We start from the raw sequence: 16,382 nt of genomic DNA, 5'->3' as shown, positions 1-16,382 counted from the left end.
TGCTTCTGCCTTCCCCTCAAAGGTCGGTCCAGATAGCTTCTGCCAGAGCTCAGGCGGACATGGGCTCACACGTGGAGATCGAGGATACTGACGCGACTACGGTCGGATCGGATGATGATGATCTCGATGGGGCACGCCCGTTGGTCTTACAGCCTACTTCGCTTCCTGTCGCTGGTTTGTCCCCGCACCTTATCTATACCTCAATATCAAGACATATCTGACTTTTCGATGATCATAGATAGAGACCATGTCCCAAAGTCTGAAGTTACGACGCCACGTCGGCCAACAACTACCCCAACTACGATCAAGCAATCCCCTTCGCCACTCGACAAGAAGAGCCACGCAGTAGTGGAGGTGCTCGACACCGACAGCGGAGATGACTCCTTCAATGAGGGCGAGGCCGCTTACAGGGAGTTCAAGAACAGAAAGGCCACGAAACGGAAACGGAGCACCGCAAACCTAAGAAACAGAGCTACTAAGGTGACGAGAGTCGCAACCTCGAACTCCATCGTCGGCCGAATCCCAACTTCCGATGGGAAAGCCCGACCGAGGCGGCCATTACGGGTCTATGGAGAGGAATTGTCATCGGAGGATGAGCTGATGGAACACACCTTACCTGATTATCTCCAGAAACGGCGGTCGCAGTTTGACCGGAGGACAGAGTATCTAAAACAATCCGGGCTGAAGTTGCCGCCAAGCTACGACGATGTTGAGTTCTCCGACGATGAGAGGTTGGAATCTTTGGCTGAAAAGCCCGCTTTCGAGAATATGACGCCATGCAATCAGTACAAGGACATCACCCTTCCTTATTCGCTGGGGCTTATACCAGCCCCGATCGCACAGTGGTTGCGCCAGTACCAGGTCGATGGAGCTGCTTTCCTGCATGAGCTGTTTGTTTACCAGAAGGGGGGGATCCTTGGAGATGACATGGGTCTGGGAAAGACCGTGCAAGTCATTGCATTTCTCACAGCGGCGTATGGGAAGACAGGCGATGAGAGAGACGCAAAGCGAATGAGAAAGATGCGGAGAAGTGGACACGATCAGTGGTATCCCCGAACGTTGATCGTCTGCCCAGGAACCCTTCTTAAGAATTGGATGGCTGAGCTTTCGCGTTGGGGCTGGTGGCATTTCGATACATACCATGGTGAAAACAAGGAGCTTGCACTCCAAGCTGCGCGGTCTGGAAGACTGGAAATCTTGATAACCACTTACAGTACTTATCTTCACAACAAGGATGCCATCAACATGGTCGATTGGGACTGTGTGATAGCAGACGAATGCCATATTATCAAGGAGCGCAAGTCAGAAACGACTAAAGCGATGAACATGATCAACGCTCTTTGCCGAATCGGCTTGACCGGAACCGCCATTCAGAACAAATACGAGGAGCTTTGGACACTCCTCAACTGGACGAACCCAGGGAAGCTTGGCCCGGTAACTGTCTGGAAGAAGACCATTTCTGAACCTCTGAAGATTGGCCAGTCACACGACGCCACCGTCCATCAGCTGCGCAGAGCACGAACGACGGCGAAGAAGTTGGTGGAGAACCTCTTGCCGCAGTTCTTTCTCCGCCGGATGAAGACCCTGATTGCAGACCAGCTTCCCAAGAAGGTTGACCGCGTCGTCTTCTGCCCGCTCACTGATACCCAGGCCGACGCCTACGTGAACATCCTGGGAAGCGACATGGCCAGCTATATCAAACACTCTACCGACCCTTGTGACTGCGGTTCCCGACAGAAAGCTGGCTGGTGCTGTCGCCAGTTTCTACCATCTGGGGTCACCTGGCGAAGCTACGTCTTTCCCGCGATAGCAGTGCTGCAGAAGCTCAGCAACCACCTGGCAATTCTCATCCCGCAGGGAGTCGATTCTAACGAGAAACAAGAAAAGGACAAAGAGATGCTGGAGCTGGCTGTGCCCGAGCAATGGGAAAAGCTTTACCGTTCCCGGGACTCAATCGTCAACTACGCGAACCCTGAGTTCTGCGGTAAATGGAAAGTCCTTCGTCGACTGCTGAAGTGGTGGCACGCCAATGGCGACAAGGTACTCGTTTTCAGCCACAGCGTGCGCCTCCTCAAAATGCTCCAGATGCTCTTTCACTACACCAGCTATAACGTCAGTTACCTCGATGGTTCGATGAGCTACGAGGAGCGTACTAAAGTCGTTGATGATTTTAATTCCAATCCACGCCAATTCGTCTTCCTCATCTCTACTCGCTCTGGTGGCGTCGGACTCAACATAACTTCCGCTAACAAGGTCGTTATCGTCGATCCCAACTGGAACCCCTCGCACGACCTCCAAGCACAAGATCGCGCCTACCGTATCGGCCAGTCCCGCGATGTTGAAGTCTTCCGGCTCATCTCCGCCGGCACCATCGAGGAAATCGTCTACGCCCGGCAGATCTACAAACAACAACAAGCCAACATTGGCTACAACGCAAGCTCGGAACGACGGTACTTCAAGGGTGTTCAAGAGAAGAAAGACCAAAAGGGCGAGCTCTTCGGTCTGGACAATCTATTCGAATACAAGAACCAGAACATCCTTCTCCGCGACATCGTCAACAAAACCAACGTCGCTGAAAGCAAAGCTGGCGTGCAGGTTATGGACATCGACGTAGACTACGACCCCAATGTCTCCGACCAAACCTTCACGGGCAAATCCGACGACACCAACGAAGTCATGAGCCAGTTAGCAGCCATGATTCGCGGCGAGGACGACGAAGAACTCGCCCACCCCCAAACCCCCATCAACACCAAGCATGACCCCATCCAAGCCATCCTCGCCGGCGCAGGGGTCGAATACACCCACCTCAACAACGAAGTCATCGGGTCATCCAAAGTCGAGGAGCGGCTCAGCCGTCGCGCCGAACTGGCTGACGAGAATAACAAGAACCTAGACATGCAAGTCTTTGCAGGATCCCAGTCCCAGTCCCAGTCCCAGTCTCATAAAAAGTTATCATCATCTTCAACCAAGCAACCAATCAAATACAAGTTTCATCCGCCAAAGCGTGTCATGAAACGACAATTCTGCAGCATGGCGAGACGTTACGGCTTCCCAAACGCAACCGAATTCGCTCTTGTCGTGGAGGGGATGACGCAGGCGCAGAGACGCGCATGCTTGGAGCGTTGGTATGCTGAGCGACGGGAGAAGCTTTCTCAACCGTCTTGATCCAATCATATATCATATACCATTTTATCCTTCTATATCTCTTTTGGAGTTTTGGTTACAAATTCAATAGGGAGTTACGGGTTCTATATTTGTTTTGGTCTGGTTCGGTTTGGCTCAGTTTCACGGTACTATATACCCATGTTGACTAGCTAGTTTTATTACTTAACCCAGCGACGAGTGACGATTGATACCAAATAAAGCATCAGTGATACCAGTAAACATTTACCGACTTGCATCGAGCCCTTTCCTCCGCTCCTCGTCAGTTCTCTTCCAATCAACCATTCCCCTACGCACGTAGTTGATACGCCTACACTCCAAAAAGAAACACGATCTACTTATTCAATAATCCTCCTGCCGCGCTGTACCAGTGCTTCTATACACTGGTATTATCATCACAATACCCTAGCCCAGGAAGAGAAGACTTTCCCGGGAGAGTTGAATACAATAAAGTAAACGTAGAGACAACGTCACTCACCTTCAAAGCCGGCCTTTATTTGCCTCATATAACCCATGTACTCATTCATCTGGCTGGCATGCTAGCTTTGTGCTTCGATTCAGGTTTCTTTTCTTTCTCTTGCGGCTTGGGTATGGTTACGATCAAGCAGACTGGTATGAGGGGGAATGGGAGTTCTGAGAGCTAGCTAGGTATCATGTGTTGTGAGAGGCATTGCGGACTTCTAGCTGAAGCATGCAAGGGTAAACTGGGAATACAGCTAGAGCTACATCAAGTCAAAATTATGCATTATCCGCAACCATAGTCTATATTAATGCTAAAGAATGAGTCACCTATACGCTAGCTGTATCAATGCCCATCCACGTCATGGTATCCCAGATGATGATATGTATCCACATATAGTAAGCAAGAATTGCCCATCACCCGTGCTCCGGTCCGTCTTCAGGCCTTCTCCTGTCCGTCTTTTTTCAACTTTTGTCGCATTGTCTCTGCATATTAAATCAATCGGGTATCCAGTATAATGATCTGATGGAAATGGTGGGTATGTTGAGTTATGTGTTGAATGTTGTGGTTGGCCGGACTCTTTCCCTTGTTTCTCGCGTTGGAATCATCGAGCAGGTCAATTAAGTTGATCTGAATGACGGCTCGACCTACCATTTCCTTGCTTTTCGGTTCTTTGAAGTTTCATGGTTTTCGCTCTTCTAAGTTGTGCCCCACTAATAGGTCACTTGCCCTCCGGATATCCAGTTTGGTCAACGACATGCCGTCATCAACTGGAGCCATCCAGTGAGTCAGTTACACCTATTTCTCCTTGGCATCAACGTAGGCATCGACATCTGATGTCCGCGAGTCCTTGCGTTCGACGGCTTCTTCTGCTTCTTTCTTAGGCTCGCTCTGAGCGGGGTCAGCGCCGTTGGCTGGATCGGCTGTCGCAGCAGACTCCTTACCCTTGTGTGCGGGAATCTGGAACTGGGTGGGCTCTGTCTGACCTTCGAGAATCGGGGCAATGGCCAGAATCTGTTTCGCTGCCACCTCAGGGTTATGCGAGTCGCTGGAGGTTGTTAGTCCCATCAAACTGTCGGTGCAAACGCAGCAACTTACACATGTGCATTGATAATCCAGTCTAGGTCCTCCTCTCCCTCATCTTGGCCGTGGGGCCCGCCCTGCACCCGTCGGAACAGCCGGGGGTGCCACTCAACGCCATCATCGACACGCTTCGCTGCCTCTTCTCGTTGGCGGTCCTCGATCTTGGTCTTTTCGTCCGTAGCCGCCTCGTGGTTCCTGGCAATGATAGCCTTCACGGTGTTTTGCCACAGTCGCTGCGACTCGCGCTCGCCCTGCTGTTCAATAGGTCTGGTCAACGGAGGGGTATGCTTCGCATGCGTAGCGTTGAAGAGCAAATCCTTCTTGTGTGTCTGTTCAGGTTAGATTGCCGGTCCTTCGCGAAAGGAAGGAGAACTCACGTGAACGTCCTTGATGTGCATCTCGCCGTTCCAGAGACCGGACAGTTCATAGTATACCTCGCCGGTCTTTTCGTTCTTGATTGTGCCACCGATAGCGTTATAAGTACCAGAAAAGTAGCCCTTTGTCTTGAATTCGATGTCGGCAACGAGGTTGTTCTCTGGGCACCGCACGTAGCTGTGGTCGCCAAGTTCGTATTTCATCTTTCCGAAAAGAATACCGCGGGCGTACATATTCGGTTGCGTCAAGATGCTAGGCCCGGTTAGAGTTGTCCTCATGCGCAGACGACAGGTCCACCTACTATCTTTCGCCCTTCTCCTTGTCCTGTCCGCGGTTCAAGAACCGCAGGATAGCAATGCCCTCCATCATACTAGCGGCTGAGTTTCCGAGGAATTTACTGCGGGGTTTCAAGGTGCCATCTATCCGGATGTTGTGCTCGGGTGCCATGAAGAAATAGCTCGATTTGGGCGGGTGGTGGGAGGTCTGCTCGGCGATATAGTACCCACGGGTGCCATCAGGGTAGTCCCAGTAACAGGTATAAGTCTCTCCGAGGATAGGGTTCAACGGCTTCTTCACTCCTCTGGGGCAGGTGTCAGCAAGGCTGGAGCTAGCGGAAGTACAGCGTTTCAAGGGAAGCGGCAACGTACGGAGGTTTGATGTGCCATCCGCTCAGATAGAACTTGACGACGGAAACGAATCGTTCTAAGGGGTCATCTATGGTGGGCATAGGAAGCAAAGTTTCCGGATGCGCCATGAAGCTGGAGACAGGAAATCGGTTAACTACTTCTTTTTATTTTGCGACGCAGGTACTCTGACATACTTGGTGATGCGCTCGAGCATAGATCGCGGTTCCAGAATAAAGGTGGGCAGGACGACCCGACTCAGATCAGCTCCCGGTCGGAGCTGAGAGATAATGTGGGAAAGGACTACAGATAAGTCAGCGGAAATGGAAAGGTCCGTATTTGCAGTGGTATAGGCTCCGGATCGATTTATTTTCCATTGTTGCTTTTGGGGATATTGAGGGGTCAGCTACGTACCATTTCCCTGGTCGGGCTCGACGATCTCGTCGTCCCCGCTCACGGGCTCAGCTTTGGGCTCATCGTGTGATGAACGGTTACCTGAAACATGAAAAAAAGAGCCCCAGTCAGCAGACATGATGGTGGCAGCAAAAATGCGCGAGATGGGAGGGAGGTGGTGAAAAGACAGCCGGTCGGAGGAGAGAGCCAAGGAGGGGAAGAGAGAAAAGGGCGGAGAGATGTTGAGGCAGCCAGCAGCAGAAGGACTGAGGCAGCCAGCAGGAATGACGTGGGAGGAGCAGCAGCACAGAAAGAGGGGAGTTTCTCGACCGGATGACGGCAGCAAACTTCACTCACTGGTAAGCGATGACCGTCGGCGGATGTGCGGGACGGAGATGGGCATGGCGTTCCGTGGTTCTGTGTGCTTATTGATCTAGCAATTCTCTGGTGGTGGTTGGTCTTGTACTTCTGGTTCTTTTTTGCTGGTGTGAGGGTGTTGTGGAGGAGACACCGATGCAACCGGACTGCAGCGCACAAAAGTGACTCGATTCTCGAGGGGTTTGGGCAGAAATTGAATTGTGGTGTCACTTGGGGTCTTTGAAGGATCTGCTCCTCTTTTTTTCTCGAAATTAATCGAAATTATTTAGAGCAATGGAGGTAGATAGAAGGCAGCAGAGACAGTCAACAGAACTCCAAAGAATGCCTTCAATGTCGGGATGTACGGACAGCGTCGGGTTCAGTTCCTGAAACCAACAACCAATTCTGCAGAAAATGAGAAAAGCAGTAGTGCCGGGAGTTCTATCTATTAATAAATACTACTCCAGGGGACACAAGAGACGGTGAGTCTGAGGGATTCCGGATGGATGATTGCTACTGAAACTGGAGCTGGATGACGTTGATGGGGGACTGCCTTGATTCGGATTTCTATGATGGCTCTTCTTTACACTGTGGCACTTCTCGCCTCAGCTTTATACTCTTGTTGGTGACACGGCATCTTCCAGAAGGCTTATCTGTATATGATATCTTTCCCCTCGTCGGTTCTCATGCTACAGACCGCAGCCTTCCACTCCGATCGCCGTTAATTTTTCAGCTGGACTCGCGATCAAGAGGGGCACACAGGCTTGGCGGTGGGGATGACGGATGACAGCCCATCGCTTCAATCCATGTTTCAAGCATCAAGCAATGCCGATGATCGCTCCCTTGGCCTCTATAATGGGTTGGTATTATTTCTTTAGATCCCAGTCCTAGGGCTCCATCTCATCTATCTCTATGCCGGATTAACCCTTAACCCTTCACCATTAAACCATCCATCTATCTACTCATGCCGACTGTCGTTTCAGCGGAGCATCCCCTCCTGTGATCTCCCGTAGGAATTCCGCTTCGGGATGGTGCAGCATGACATGGAAATGCTCCACGGCATGCACTGACTTTAATGACTTCCAGTTCTTGAACCAGATGACCTACCTTCGTATTAGCATCAAGAAAAAGCATCGCCCAGCACCACCCCCGGCGCATTCCTTCCAACATTCTAGCCAATACATACCTGATCGGCTGGCATCCGTGAGAGAAATGTCCGTTGCACATACTCCTCGATCTCCTGTCGTGCGCGTGGCGTTAGGTCATCCGTGACCGGATCATCCTCCAGCTCGAACTTTGTCCACACCACCAAGTGAACAATGCCTTCCTCGACTCCATACGGCCAGTCATTGTAAAGAATGCGGATATCCTCTGACCATCACAACCATGCTTAGCACTCATCTCATCTCGACGCAGGCAGTCCAAGACTCATTTGAACAGTGAGAAGGAGACAACTGAATACGAACCATCATATTCAAACGGCCGCCCCTTGGGCTTCAGATCATCCGCCGTCCCTTCACCCCAGCGAAGCCGTTCCTTCACCACAAACCGCATGATCGATCCATACTCCGCGATAATCTGCTCCTTGTACTCGAGATACCTCCTCAAATCGCTGGGAAGGCGCTGAAACCGATCGATCTGGTTGGACCCTGTCCATCATGTATTAGCGGACCACTCACGGACCACGTCCTCCCCCTGACGCACGGCTTCATTCGGTCGAACATACGGACTATCTCCTTTACTAGCTCCCACCCCTGTCTCCGGTATTGCTCGTCAGGGGTCGAAAGCACCTCGATATTTTTCTGCGACGTGTCGCGTAGATAGCTGGGACATTCTGCTGTCCATTGTGACCGGGGGACGTTGACAAGCCAGTACGGTAGAGGTTTTGGAGGAAGATTGGTTGCAGGGCTGTGGATTTTGGTTGAGACTTTCACATCCGGAGACCTAAGTCCCTCGTGAAAGGTAGTATAGGTTGCAGCAGACGACATGGCGATGGTCTGACTCAATCGATAGACGGGAGGTGTTGGAGCGAAGTAAAAGAGACCAGCTAACCACGGCCGAGTTTATAAAGCGAACAGCATCTAATGTATAAGGCAGGCAGTAGGTAAGACAAACGAACCGGTGAAAAGAAAGAAGAGAAGCAAGAACAGAAAAGCACCGACCGAATAGAGCTGTAAGAGCTGATATAAACGGTGACCGGTTCCGGATGCGGTGGCGATGAGTTATTGATTATTGAAAGTATGGGGATGCCGCGACGCCCCGCTGCCCATTTCAGAAGGGATTGACGGTAATGTTATTAAGGAGAGGGGAATAACTAATCAAATCGAACGCGATGGATTATAAGCCCAACGCGAATATCGTCGGATTTTCCGTACACTCAAAGTATCTCCGTTTCTCATTCTCTGTTGTTCTGAGCTGACGGTGATCTGGAAGCCGTTGCAACGTCCGCCAACTCCACTGTGGAGACCTGTCAGATTGTCTGCCAGGGTTGGACTTGTCGCTATCCACGGTCCTTTCTTTGTTTGGCGGTGCAAGTGGCCGTTGCTTGCTCCCTTATTGTTATGGCTAGGCTAGCAAATTGTTATATATTTGGCATTATAGGCCATGTGGTCTAGATCCACTAAATCCTACTTATAGAGTACTTGGCGCATCTTGGTCTGTCTTATCTATAGCTCAGTCCCCGACCATAACGCTCAGTCCAAGACGGTATACACCTGCACAAGAGCACCACATACACACATACAGTAATCAAGTCAAGTATTCCATACATCTTGCAATGACCATCACATCCCATATTCCATATACGCATAAGAATCTACTAACAACCACTACAACTCCCCAACCAACCATCTAATCTCAGGCCCATCCGACCTCACAATCACCACCCCCGCCTCCCTCAACTCCCTCTTCGCCTCCTCCCACCCCTCCCCCGGATCAACACACCTGACCGCATCCTCTACAAAATAACTCCTCAACCCAGCCCGTGCAGCATCAATCGCCGTAAACTTCACACAATAATCCCCGGCGACACCCACACAAAACACATCCGTAATGCCATTTTCCTCCAAAGCCCCCTTCAAATGTACATCCACCGACGACCGATTCACCTCCGCATCGAGGTTCCCAAAAGCATCTGCAAACGCAGAGTACATCTCCACCCGCGCATCCATGCCCTTTCGCACGTAGAGGTCAATGTTCTTGGTGTCGATTTCCGGGATAATCTCTGCGCCTTTGGTTCCCTCTACGCAGTGGACGGGCCAGAGCCGTTGAGCCTTGGTCTCGGTTTCTTTGCCTGCTGCGGGATTTCTCATCTCGATGAAGTGCTCGAAGGGTAGGTTGTTGGGTGGTGGGTGGTTCGGGGCGAAGGAGATGTGGTTGGGTGGGTGGCTGTCTTGGGATGCGATGCGGAGGGTGAAGCCGGGGTTGGAAAGAAGGGTATTGATTGTTGGGGCGAGGGCGCGGGCTTCTTGCACGGCGAGAGAGCCGTTCTGGTTGGTTTTGTTAGTATAGAGTTGGTCGATGGTTGGGGGTTGGGGAGAGTACGAACCGGAGGGCAGAAGTCCTCCTGCATGTCGACGATTATCAAGGCTGCCTTCATTTTGGATAGTGGCTATTGTTTAATTTCAACGTTATTTAGTATCGTGATCTTTGTCAGAGCCAAGCTCCGTTACAGTGGCTAGACCAGTCTGGTTTGATATGTATGCAGACAAGTAGTGTCGCTTTGGGAGAAGCGAGAACTGTAGGCAGCTATCATCGTATCATACGGCCTGACTAGTTCTTAGACCCCGCTCGATGGTGCGAAGTAGTCTCATCTGGCAATCATGGCGTCGATAGGGAACGCATGTTGATACTCATCTCAGGCAGCTGAGTGAGTCTCAGAAAGCAGATAGAAATCACTCCAGCACTTAAAAGCCAAAATCGACTCTCGCGCATGAGATCATGCCCAGCCTCCATCGCCATCCACAGCTCGAGCTGTCCCAATCGGGCGTAGTGGGACAGCACGCGGCTGAGTCAGCGCACATGACCACAAAAGGCGCGCGAAATCCGCCGACGCAAACTTCTTCATCTTGTCAACTCAGGGCTGCGGCCCTTCATCAACTCGTCCATCCCACACCCAGTAGACCAGCGTAAATGAATTGCATATGATGCGAGGCTCTTCTAAGGTATGTATATGCAAAGCATCTATCTAGTCCACTCCAACCCTCCCCCGCAGCATGATGAAATCTTTATATATTGGAGCTGTCTTAGCACATTATGCGGACAAACTTTAATTACTTACGCAACTATTTACTGAATTCTGCACCCCCTTTCACTATATTTCTTTGTCACTGCCATTGAGTCTCTACAAATTTTTTTTTGCCGCGGATTCTAATTGTCAGTAGTCATTACAGGGCCCTACTAGTGAACAACACACCTTCCAGCCTCCTTGATACCCCAACGATCACTTGCCGAATTCCATCACACCACTTAACCTACGGTACGGTCACACCAAACGCGGTTATAACAAACACCATGGCCTACGACCCCCGACTGTCCAGTGCAGGCACTGCGACCGCTCCCTCCCCTCCACCACCACCCCCACCACCCCCAGAAGCCATGGGATCAACAACTCAACCTCAACCCACCTCCACGACGAACGAGGACAAAAACACAGTGCCAGAATCGGAGTCCTCATCATCCTCATCATATAAACTCCGATTCTGCACCGTGTGCGCCTCCAACCAGAACCGCTCTATGGAAGCCCACCTCCGTCTCTCCACAGCGACGAGTCCCTTCCCTGTAATTTCCTTCGGGACGGGCTCTCTAGTCCGACTGCCCGGGCCCTCAATCACCCAACCCAACGTCTACAACTTCAACACAACCTCGTACTCTCAAATGTACGACGAGCTGCTCTCCAAAGACGAGCGTCTCTACCGCAACAACGGCCTCCTGAACATGCTCGAGCGCAACCGTAACTTGAAATGGGGCCCGGAGCGCTTCCAGGACTGGGTACCGGGACAGCCGCGCGTCGAGCACGTCTCGAAGGGCGATAAGGGCGCCCTAGGTACTGAAGGCGGCGTTGTCGATGTAATCATCACCTGTGAAGAACGGTGCTGGGATGCCGTGGTAGACGATCTTATGAATAAGGGATCACCCTTGAACCGGCCCGTGCATGTCTTCAACGTGGATATTAAGGATAATCACGAAGAGGCATTAGTAGGAGGCAAGGCTATCTTGGATCTAGCGAATCGGTTAAACGAGGCTGCCTCGCAGGAGAGAAAGACGAATGGTGCCGATGGATGGGAGAACGGAGTCGGTGAGGCGAGACGGAATTTCGATGCTCGCGTGCCTGATATCTTGGCTGAGTGGCAGGAGAGATGGCCTCATTTGCCGGCTTTGTGGACACTGGCTTGGCTATAGTCCAGCCTAAGCTTAAGCATAAGCACTACGTATGCATTCGGCGTCGGCTTATTTGAATGATTCTAGATCTCTTAGATCTATATCAGATGCAAATAATGTTTCATCCTTAAGTAATGGAATACTATCAATTACTTTCAACTAGTATCTGTCCTCTCATGTATCTTAATCCTGCACCTCGTAGCCTACCTATCTCAAATAGATTATAACCTGCAATACATTCTGAAAGACTCCGATATGAAGAACATTAATCTCTTCTTTTATGGTCCGGGAAAGGGTTCCTTAAATCTCTCTACATACTGAGGGTCCAGATAAAGCTAGCTAGCTAGCTATACAACCATACCGACGATATGTCCTGATGTTTCTTTTTTCATCTTCTCTAAAGACACTTCTAGCACCTGTAACATACAAGACACATGGATATCATGACACCACCACCACCACCTACTCCTCCTCCTCCTTCTCCCCTCTAATACAGGTGTATACTTTCTATAAGTAGCACACAACCAAAGCCCACCATCCACCAAGAAGAAACGTATAAACAACGCAATTAAATGAATTTTAGACAAGGTAGAAAAAAACGCCATCATCCAGCCCAATAGATTCCAACCCACCAACTCCAAAGACATATTCAAATGCGAGACAGACACAACAATAAATAAAGAAAAGAGTGTGTACGTGGGCATGAAGAGGAAGAGGTGTTTTAAAAAAGCTCCCCCCGCTGCCCAGCACCTCTCTCCAAATCCCTCCGTCGACTCGATTTCCCTAAACTACCACCACCAGATCGTTCCTCGCGCTCCTCCTCCATCATGGCTGTCTCTTCTTCGATTTCCTTCTCCGTGTCTTCGCGAAGACCGAGAATATCCGGAGGAATGAAGCTCATTTGCACGCTCGGGGCACCTTGGATGTATCGAAGCTGTTCGCGGATGGACTGGAGCAAGCCGGCGAGATAAGTGCGAGGGTTCTTGTTTTCGAGCTTGCGCATTTCCGAGAGGGGCGGGAAGAGAGAGAAGTCAGGGCCGAAGTGGTTGCGGAAGGTGACGGTTTCGGGGATGTGAGGGTCGATGGTATCCTGGGCGTCGATGAGGATGGAGGTTTCGTGAGCCCAGGCGCGGGAGACGTTGCGTGGGGTGTAGCCACCGCCACCGACGACGAGGAGAGGGAGGTTAAAAGTTTTGACGAAGGCGACGCAGGCGCCGTGGGCGGCGACGTTCAGGTTGAAGCAGCCGAGACGGTCGCAGCCGAGGGAGTCGGCACCGCATTGGAGGACGATGGCGCCCGGTCGGTAGACTTCGACGCAGGAGCCGACGACGTCGCGGAAGAGTTGGATGTAGGATTCGTCGTCGATGCCGTCGTGGAGGGGGACGTTGACGGAGTGGTGGGCGCCCGGGTTGAGGGGATGGGTGGGCCCCGTGCTGTCGAGGCCACCGGTGCCGGGGAAGAAGTTGTCCTTGTCGTATTTGTGGAAGGAGACGGTGAGGACACGGTCAGTGGACCAGAAGGCTTGTTCCACGCCGTCGCCGTGGTGGACGTCGATGTCGATGTACATGACGCGCGGGTGCAGGCGGAGGAGCTGCAGGATGCCGAGGACGATGTCGTTGATGTAGCAGAAACCGCTGGCTTCGGCCTTTTTGGCGTGATGTAGACCACCGGACCAGTTGACTGCGATCTCCGACTGGTTGTTGCAGAGCTTGCGGGCTGCGTCGATGGTACCGCCGGCGTAGAGGGAGCAGTAGTTGTAGAGGCCGTCAAAGATGGGGCAATCGTCACCGAAGTTGAAGCGCGCGATGTTCTCGCTTTGTTCAGGATTCTCCATATCGCCGGGAACGACTTGCTGTAGGAAATCGAGATAGTCTGATTTGTGGAAGTCCGCCAGCTCTTCGTAGGTGGCTGCGCGCGCCAGGTAGAGGTCCATCGCATGGTGCATGCCGTAGGCCATGACCAGCTGCTTTGTGAGGGTCAGACGCCATGGCTTCATGGGATGGGACTGGCCAAAGTGGTGTGGTTCGACGGCGGGATTGGCATGCCAGGAGACGCGATATCCATTGGGGCGAGAAATGCCATTTTGTTGGCGCTCGTGGGTGACTTTGCGGTCGACGGAGAAGGTGGGTGCGGAGGACGGAGGGGCGTATTCTTGGACAATGGCAGAGCGGGCCATGAGGAACGATATCGGAGGGCTGTGGGAGGAAATGTAGTTGAGGAGGTCCGATCGGATACGAAGAAGAGGCGCTTCACAGTTCAGATCATGCTTGCATGCGCGGAGAGTGGATGTGGAGGCGAAATGGACGTGGCGGGGAGAAGAAGAGCCGAAGAGAAACGGAGGTGCAGTTGGAGTTCGAGTTCGCGGCAGAAAAAGCCGACGATCACCTGCGCTGGTTGGCCGTGGATTTTGGAATCCCTGCAGCCCGCGATATAAGCTCAGCACTACGGACTACGGGAGATATAATGTAGTATCAGGGGCTCGGAAGAATACTTTCAGCTATCTAAAAGAACAGCACCAATGGTGATAAAAATTCTCATACTATGGGAATAGACGATTCAACGATCTGCAGCAACTTGACAGGATTCGGCTACTACCGAGTCATGCTCAAATGCCGAACCATCCCCGAGTGATTACCTAACCTCTGCCGATGTCGGGTGGGCTCCCATGGGCTTCACCTTTAAATTCTCCTTCAATCGCAGACTCGGAGGCAAAAGAAGGCGTCTAGATCACAGATAGAATACTCCGTGCAGAGACTGTGGAAGGCGATAACGGTCAGCCCACGCGATCTCAAGTCTATAAAGCCAGCAGCACCATCCTCCTCGCCAGCAACAAGTCTCGACGTCATCGGCGCACCCTTTACAACTCCTATAGAACGGTGCCATTTCTTGACCAACGTTTCCCTCTACAAAGCCTGCATCATGCCTATGGTAACTGCAGCTACCTCCCTTCGCCGGGCTCTCGAGAACCCCGATTCCTTCATCGTCGCCCCCGGAGTCTACGATGGACTGTCAGCCCGTGTCGCCCTTTCCGCGGGCTTCGACGCTCTGTACATGGTAAGTGGCGAATGTCACTATGTTCGAATATTGGTCAACCAGCTCATCCCTCTTTACAGACCGGTGCCGGTACCGCTGCCTCGGTCCATGGTCAAGCAGACTTGGGCATCTGCACTCTCAACGACATGCGCGCCAACGCTGAAATGATCTCCAACATCTCCCCTAGCACTCCCGTAATTGCCGACGCAGACACCGGCTACGGCGGACCCATCATGGTCGCCCGCACGACCGAGCAATACTCGCGGTCCGGAGTCGCCGCCTTCCACATAGAAGACCAGGTACAAACGAAGCGCTGCGGACATCTCGCTGGCAAGATTCTCGTGGACACGGACACCTACGTGACGCGGATCCGGGCAGCAGTGCAGGCTCGCCAGCGGATTGGCAGTGATATTGTTGTGATCGCCCGGACAGATTCCCTCCAAACCCACGGCTATGAGGAGAGTGTCGCGAGACTGCGGGCTGCGCGCGACGCAGGCGCGGACGTTGGATTCCTCGAGGGGATTACGTCCAGGGAGATGGCCCGGCAAGTGATTCAGGACCTGGCGGGGTGGCCGTTGCTACTGAACATGGTGGAGCATGGGGCCACGCCGTCGATCTCAGCAGCCGAGGCCAAGGAGATGGGCTTCCGCATCATCATCTTCCCGTTCGCGGCATTGGGACCTGCCGTTGCAGCGATGCGCGAGGCGATGGAGAAGCTGAAGAGGGACGGCATCCCTGGGTTGGACAAGGAGATGACACCACAGATGCTCTTCCGTGTGTGTGGATTGGACGAGAGTATGAAGGTGGATGCGCAGGCCGGTGGTGCTGCTTTTGACGGAGGGGTGGACCTGAAGTAGTTTTGACGGCATTGATTTGCTCAGTACATACCCTGGGGACCTGTTTGAGGTTTAGTACATAATTGTATAGATGTAAATATGTTTGACTTGATCTGATCCAGGCGAGCAGTAAGACATGGAGCCCATTCGTCTCGAGGTTATGGCGACAGAATGAGGATGTAGCTCACTCACTACTAAGAATTGTCGCAACAGAATGGTGCTGACTGAGCACCAAACAGGCAATTGTCTAATCCCAATTAGGGCCAACGATACGGGATCCGAAAGGAGGTGCTTAGTCACCCCGGATCATCGGGCCCCAAATTGAAGCTGACGAGTCGCTCTCCGCGACAGGAATAGTATCCGCTCCTCGTCTCGAACAGGGCAGCTGGTCTCTAAATTTAGAGGGGCCCCCAGGCCGAAAAGGAGATTGTCTACCCATCCAGGAAGTGGTCGGCTGATGTTGAGGACCGAACGTGGCTTACTGTTGGAAAGTCATCAACGCCTGCCAACCGAGAAGGGGGTTCCGTCGGCATCCATGGGACAGAGACCCAGGGAAACACTATTTATTTACATGTGAAGAAGTAGTATAGATATAGAGCGGCATAGGATAACGCTCTCACTTATGTGTACAAGAGCTAGACTAGTTGCCATTAAAATCCAAGACAACGTTCGATAGTCCAG

The 16,382-nt window shown here is 52.1% G+C and overlaps 7 protein-coding genes across 7 annotated transcripts; 3 read left to right on the top strand and 4 right to left on the bottom strand.

Annotated features, from left to right (window-relative positions):
* Positions 1 to 59: 59 nt before the first annotated feature.
* BDQ94DRAFT_176839 (putative DNA excision repair protein (Rad26L)) lies at positions 60 to 3,176 on the top strand (the record flags this gene model as incomplete). Its single annotated transcript, XM_026772763.1, has 2 exons — positions 60 to 174; positions 239 to 3,176. The coding sequence occupies 2 exons, from the start codon at positions 60 to 62 to the stop codon at positions 3,163 to 3,165; spliced, it is 3,042 nt and encodes a 1,013-aa protein (XP_026632173.1). The 3' UTR covers positions 3,166 to 3,176.
* A 708-nt stretch (positions 3,177 to 3,884) lies between these two features.
* BDQ94DRAFT_132494 (OSBP family protein) lies at positions 3,885 to 6,290 on the bottom strand. The gene is made up of 7 exons (XM_026764072.1): positions 6,118 to 6,290; positions 5,901 to 6,006; positions 5,728 to 5,838; positions 5,382 to 5,660; positions 5,083 to 5,332; positions 4,721 to 5,034; positions 3,885 to 4,670 (listed from the first exon to the last, which is right to left on the bottom strand). Exons 1-7 carry the CDS (start codon positions 6,233 to 6,235, stop codon positions 4,421 to 4,423), a joined length of 1,428 nt encoding a protein of 475 aa, XP_026632172.1. The 5' UTR covers positions 6,236 to 6,290; the 3' UTR covers positions 3,885 to 4,420.
* Positions 6,291 to 7,415: 1,125 nt separating this feature from the next.
* Positions 7,416 to 8,441, bottom strand: BDQ94DRAFT_164916 (GIG1 family protein; the record flags this gene model as incomplete). Its single annotated transcript, XM_026770148.1, has 4 exons — positions 7,416 to 7,556; positions 7,640 to 7,824; positions 7,920 to 8,102; positions 8,180 to 8,441. 4 exons carry the CDS (start codon positions 8,439 to 8,441, stop codon positions 7,416 to 7,418), a joined length of 771 nt encoding a protein of 256 aa, XP_026632171.1.
* A 420-nt stretch (positions 8,442 to 8,861) lies between these two features.
* Positions 8,862 to 10,161, bottom strand: BDQ94DRAFT_2264 (nicotinamidase). The gene is made up of 2 exons (XM_026775268.1): positions 10,001 to 10,161; positions 8,862 to 9,941 (listed from the first exon to the last, which is right to left on the bottom strand). The coding sequence occupies exons 1-2, from the start codon at positions 10,049 to 10,051 to the stop codon at positions 9,282 to 9,284; spliced, it is 711 nt and encodes a 236-aa protein (XP_026632170.1). The 5' UTR covers positions 10,052 to 10,161; the 3' UTR covers positions 8,862 to 9,281.
* A 366-nt stretch (positions 10,162 to 10,527) lies between these two features.
* ssuA (RNA polymerase II subunit A C-terminal domain phosphatase) lies at positions 10,528 to 12,084 on the top strand. The gene is made up of 2 exons (XM_026764071.1): positions 10,528 to 10,616; positions 10,836 to 12,084. The coding sequence occupies exon 2, from the start codon at positions 10,966 to 10,968 to the stop codon at positions 11,851 to 11,853; it is 888 nt and encodes a 295-aa protein (XP_026632169.1). The 5' UTR covers positions 10,528 to 10,616; positions 10,836 to 10,965; the 3' UTR covers positions 11,854 to 12,084.
* Positions 12,085 to 12,243: 159 nt separating this feature from the next.
* Positions 12,244 to 14,129, bottom strand: hosA (histone deacetylase HOS2). Its single transcript, XM_026764070.1, has one exon. The coding sequence runs from the start codon at positions 14,006 to 14,008 to the stop codon at positions 12,554 to 12,556; it is 1,455 nt and encodes a 484-aa protein (XP_026632168.1). The 5' UTR covers positions 14,009 to 14,129; the 3' UTR covers positions 12,244 to 12,553.
* Positions 14,130 to 14,441: 312 nt separating this feature from the next.
* Positions 14,442 to 16,142, top strand: BDQ94DRAFT_2228 (isocitrate lyase/PEP mutase family protein). Its single transcript, XM_026775259.1, has 2 exons — positions 14,442 to 14,886; positions 14,946 to 16,142. Exons 1-2 carry the CDS (start codon positions 14,752 to 14,754, stop codon positions 15,720 to 15,722), a joined length of 912 nt encoding a protein of 303 aa, XP_026632167.1. The 5' UTR covers positions 14,442 to 14,751; the 3' UTR covers positions 15,723 to 16,142.
* The last annotated feature ends 240 nt before the right edge of the window (positions 16,143 to 16,382 follow it).

The sequence above is a fragment of the Aspergillus welwitschiae genome (genome assembly GCF_003344945.1).
Source record: "Aspergillus welwitschiae strain CBS 139.54b unplaced genomic scaffold BDQ94scaffold_1, whole genome shotgun sequence".
NCBI classification, from domain to species: Eukaryota; Fungi; Ascomycota; class Eurotiomycetes; order Eurotiales; family Aspergillaceae; genus Aspergillus; species Aspergillus welwitschiae.
Note: the sequence above shows the minus strand (reverse complement) of the source record. Positions and strands in the feature narration are given on the sequence as shown.